Source organism: Sinocyclocheilus rhinocerous, unplaced genomic scaffold, assembly GCF_001515625.1.
Source record: "Sinocyclocheilus rhinocerous isolate Xijiao unplaced genomic scaffold, SAMN03320098_v1.1 scaffold887, whole genome shotgun sequence".
Taxonomy (NCBI): Eukaryota; Metazoa; Chordata; class Actinopteri; order Cypriniformes; family Cyprinidae; genus Sinocyclocheilus; species Sinocyclocheilus rhinocerous.
Window position 1 is genome coordinate 994,681 of NW_015634028.1, and position 5,621 is coordinate 1,000,301.

The 5,621-nt window shown below is 36.6% G+C and overlaps 1 protein-coding gene across 1 annotated transcript in view; it reads left to right on the forward strand.

Moving 5' to 3' along the window:
• The window catches only part of LOC107745270 (formin-like protein 2), a 108,046-nt gene that overhangs the window by 90,236 nt on the left and 12,189 nt on the right, over nucleotides 1-5,621 (forward strand). The window contains exons 15-17 of the mRNA XM_016559119.1: nucleotides 2-109; nucleotides 3,593-3,717; nucleotides 4,982-5,184. Coding sequence (XP_016414605.1) covers nucleotides 2-109; nucleotides 3,593-3,717; nucleotides 4,982-5,184 — 436 coding nt within the window. The remainder of the gene's footprint in view (nucleotide 1; nucleotides 110-3,592; nucleotides 3,718-4,981; nucleotides 5,185-5,621) is intronic.

A 5,621-nucleotide genomic window follows, 5' to 3' on the forward strand; every position in this document is an offset into this window, starting at 1 on the left:
GGCCCCGCTGTGGATATATCTGCCCCTATGCCCCCTCCACCGCCCCCCATGGCTCCTCCACTTCCAGGCTGCGGCTCTCCCACCGTCATCATGAACTCAGGACTGGCAGGTAATGAAACCTGCTCGACACTAAAGACAAAACCATAACAATCATATACAGTCATTCTCACACGCTCAAACTACAGTCTACCAAACAGTATCTTAACCACTTAACCATCTTATCCACTATCTTAAGAAGCCTGAAGTATGCTTTAGTTTGCGTTTAAAGTTCACGTATAAAGTGCTATATAAATAAAGGTGACTTGACTTGACACGCATGCGGATCTCTGGAGTCTCCCCTCATAGACCACTGATAACGATCATAACAGCACAACTGTTTGTCAGGTTTCCTGTAAAAGGTTTAATGTCTGAACAAGCTCAAGAGAAACATGTCTGCTGAAGCCTGAGTCATAATCTCTTTGACTGTACAGTAGATCAGATAGAACAATAACATCAGATAAAAAAATAAATGGTAGTCATTTTCATCAACTAATTTATCAATCCGTTTTATTCTCTATGTAGTATGCATACAGTTTCATATTGATTTTAATGGAGCAAACATTGATGTCCATTAAACAAGAGGTAATAGTTAGTTTCATAAATAGATGGAGGCTTTCAGGAGCAATATTGCAGAATATGCTCATACAAATTTGGATACTTCCTATAAACCTATGCAAATTCTCATTGCTGCTCAAGAAACATTTATTATTAATGTTGAAAACAATTATGCTGCTTAATATTTTTCAGGAAACTGATATTTTGATAAAGTTAAAATTAACTGCATTTATTTATTTTTTTGCAACATTATAAAAACATTTGCTGTCACTTTTGATCAATTCAATGCATCCTTGCTGAATAAAATACTCATTTATTTTAGAAAACAAATACTGACCCCAAACGGTAGTCTACGTACTGTACATACTGCAGAGTGCACCGTGAATCTGAACAACCTTTTTTTTTTTTTTTAATTAAAGTCTTCAGCTGCTTTTTATTATTTTAAAAACTGTGCTTTACATCACAGTTTGTTGGTAACTTCTCTCTTAAATGGATCTTTATCATTCCTTATGAAACAATCTGTATTTAGGATTCAGTGGTAATGCACTCTGTAGGAAAAGGCCAATCAGATCTTTGGAATCAGAGGTTGAGTTTTGTTTGCTCTTTAACTTCTTTCTCTCTGCTTATTTTTGCTCTACCTGTTGCGCCGCCATAGAGGGACCCATCAAACTGTACTGTAGGTTTTCTGTGTCATGCCGTGTGTGCTCAGTCTTATGTGTGTGTGTGTGTGTGTGTGTGTGTGTGTGTGTGCGTGTGTGTGTGCGCGTTTTTGTGACATATGAGGACATAAATTTGTATAATGACAAAGGTATGACATAGGTATTACAAGGAGAAGGTGACTTTTCAGGACATTACCCCATGTCCCCACTTTTCAAAACGCATATAAATCACACAGAATGGAGTGTATTGAAAATCTGAAATAGCACAAAGTTTCCTGTGAGGGGTAGGTTTAGGGGTAGGGTTGGTGTAGGACAATAGAATATACGGTCTGTACAGTGCGTGTGTGTGGGCATGGTATTTGAGTCTCTAAGAAAACACACTCGGTTCCTCTGTAATCTTGATCTGACAATGACTACGAAGCTGCATTGCTGGTTGTTCCTCTTGAAACTGAGCATGAAATCAGACGCTGTTTTACAGAACTTTTGCTTAGCGTTTAAAAACCAGAGAGGAACATTCTTTAGACCTTGCTTACAGAGGTCAGCAAATAACAGGACTCTAATGCCAACCAATGAGACCACATGTTCCATGAGACGTAAGCTCTTATTTCTACACTCCACAGTGGACAAAATCCCTCTTTCCAGAGCTCAAGCCATGAACCGCAACCTCATGGAAAACAAAACTACAATTCACATGGACTCCAGATCTATTTGTCATTAGGTTGCCATTAAGAACTGCAGAACTCCAGTAAACACAAACAGGTCTAGCAGTCCAGTGCAGTTTCAACTCGCAACATAAATACTTACTGCATGGTTTAGCATCTGAAAATGAAGATGTAAATAGTAGTATTGTAATTTTAAAGTTGTACTATACAATTTATATTATTTTATTAATCACTCATTGCTTATTTTATAGTACAATATAATTATTACAGTATTTTTATTTTTGTTGTGCTTAATATTTTTATTCAATAATAATCACAATAAAAATTATAATTATTTTCCCCGAATTGTTCATCCCTAAAAGGATGTTTTGCACGCAACAGTCTTCAAAGTATAAAGTTGTTATACGATAAAGCTTAAATTTATGAAATTACTTTTGATCAACTAGTGTCAAATGACTACATTCAACATTGTATTGTCCCTTTAAATAAATGAATGTGCATCGTAAGGAAGTAAGACTAAAAATGCCATGCCCGCTGTGTGAGTAAGTGATTGATTGTGTTGTGTTTGCATGTTGAAACAGTGTACCGTGCCGTTACAGGCGATTGATCGTCAGATAAGGCGATAGTTGCGTAAATTCAGGAATGTTTAACACACACTGAGAGTTTATTCTCTTTGCTCTGGCCACACTTTCTGCATGGCCTCATATCACACCATCACCCATAACCCTCAACTGAAAACTGCTCTCATTCTCTCTTCGTAACCTTTGACCAGAGATCAATATTGTTGGATTTTGATTCAGCCTTAATCAAGCATGTTGAAATCTGTATTTGCTGTGAGTCAGATTCAGTCTTTAAGTGGATTATTTTGGAAGTTTTTGACTCATTCTCCTACTGAGACGCTGTTTGAGTCACATCCTCATATGTAAACCCAAGAACAGCCATGAGCGTCTGTCTCATTGCCTAAACACACGGGACAATGATATTGCTCAGAGGTGCTCTTTCATAGTTTACGATTAAGTTTTGAGTCACGTTTCATCAATTTTGCCTAGTGTTTCTCCTAGTATTTATATAAATCAAAATAAACACAAATTTAACATATATAGAGCCATAAAATGAATATGAAAAGCTCAGATCATTCTCTTGGACGTATCTGATATCTTGACAAATCTGAGCGCGGTTTGAGACATTGTTGAGATCTTATTTGAAACTCTAGCGGAGACACATGAGATGTCCTTTTCTCAAGAGAAACATCTGAGAAGTGTCTCTATCTAAGCAAGTCTCCATTTACTCGCTATTCAATTCCAATGCTCTCAAAGAGAAACAGTTGAGACATTGGTGAGATCCCTTTCGTGCTTTAGCTTTTCTCTGTAATTCTCAGTCTCTCATTATCATAATGAGTGATTTATGTGTGATTTAGGATCAGAATATCCTGCCAACACAATCACATTGATCAGGATATGAGAGACTAGAGCTCTTTTAGGCTGAGAGTGTTCATGCTGACAGTATCAAAGGTCTCATGTTCACACATTTCCCCCTCACGTACCCTCACAAATGTGCACTGGACACGCTCAGATCTGTGCCTGCTGTTCACAAACCAGCTCCACATCACTCAGTAGACCAGACTGGATGTTTATTGTCCTGATGTTGTTGACATGTGCTTTCTGTCGTGTTGTATAGCTGTGAAGATCAAGAAACCCATCAAGACTAAGTTCCGGATGCCGGTGTTTAACTGGGTGGCACTGAAACCCAATCAGATCAACGGCACTGTGTTCAACGAGATCGATGACGAAAGAATACTGGAGGTGAGAGAGACTTGAAAACTTTGAAAAACGTTTTGAAACTTGACAAGATCATTTGTTTTCTTACAGCACAAAAGAAAGCAAAAGCATCAGCTAATTAAATGTGTCGCTAACTACACATTACATACAATAACTTGTATCATAAAAATAATTAATAAACTTAACATTAAACATTTATGAAACAAACATTGATGAAACAGCAATTTTGACAGCAGTCATTTTTGTGATGTACAGTATTTGATGCGATATGAAGGCATTAAATCAGAGGACCTCAGATGATGCCAACCCTGAAACAACATACAGAACTACCAAATGTTGCTATAAGTTTGATTGCATCATATAATAATTGCTGTTAATAGTGTTCATCGTCTGTTTGATCACGTCTTTAATTGATTTTTCCGTACATTTCTGCCATATGTACATAAACTGACAGTCACCACTGATAAGCTACTTCTAAATATTGTAGAAACTTAATTTTCTGTAAAGTTGCTTTGCAACGATTTGTATCGTGAAAAGCGCTATACAAATAAACTTGAATTGAATGGAATTAAATTGCATTCCTTTCATAATTCATGCATAATACGTTGCAGAGGTTATAATTATGAAAATGGTGCATTGCATTGTGTACTCTGATGCATAAATGCATTTAATACATTTATATACAGTACAGTCCCATTCAGAAGTTTTTGTTTGTTCTTTGAAAGAAGCTTTTTCATCAAAGATGCATAGAATTGATCAAAAGTGACAGTAAAGTCGTTTACAAAATAAATTTCAAATAAATGCTGTTCTTTTGAAATTTCTGGTCATCAAAGAATCCTAAAAAAAGGAATGCATGACATTTAAAATATTGTAAAAAAACAAAAACAAATTATAATAGAAAACATTCATTTTGAACTGTAATAATGTTCCACCACATTATTTTTATTTTTATTTTTTTTACTGCATTTTTGATCAAATAGATGCCGACTTGGTGAGAATAATTCAAAAACATTTAAAAATCTTACCGACCCAAAACAGTTTTGTATAAAGTACAGATATTTACATCATTGTTGAATAACACAATGTGAGGAGACTGTGTATATTTGGCCTGATTGTATTAAATCCAGTAAAAATGCTTGTTTTTCTGTATATACTGAATTTGTGACTTATTCTTTAGTTCCATGTTGATTTGCTGTAGGATTCCAAGCTAACTGTTATCATTGTATAGTGTCAGATCTAAAGATCAGTGAGTTTAATGGTGAATAGTGACTGTGGTTTGTCTTTCCAGGATCTGAATGTGGATGAGTTCGAGGAGATGTTTAAGACGAAAGCACAGGGGCCTGCCATAGACGTCACCTCCAGCAAACAGAAGACCTCTCAGAAAGGACCAAATAAAATCTCGCTGCTGGACTCCAACAGAGCTAAAAACCTGGCCATCACGCTCAGAAAAGTGGGCAAGACATCAGAGGAGATCTGCAGAGCCATTCAAATGTAATTCACAGAGTATATACAGTGGAAATGATCACCAACATCTCTTGATTTGCGCCCTAGAAACAGTTTAAAGGAGACATATTATGCCCCTTTTTACAATACGTAATATAAGTCTCTGGTGTCCCCAGAATGTGTCTGTGAAGTTTCAGCTCAAAATACTCCAAAGATCATTTATTATATCATTTTGAAAATGCCTATTTTGAGTGGAAGCAGAAACAAGCTGTTTTTCGTGCCTGTCTCTTTAAATGCAAATGAGCTGCCGCTCCCCGCCCCCTTTTCCAGAACAGAGCTGCGCCATTACAGCTCAGACCAGGCCTGCTAAAAAACATGTTTTGGTTCTGATTATCATGTTTAACGCGCTGAAATCATGAGTTTTAAACCATATCAGTTTAAACTTCAGATATAAGTTTTTCTGAGCGCACACATCCGAAGCACAC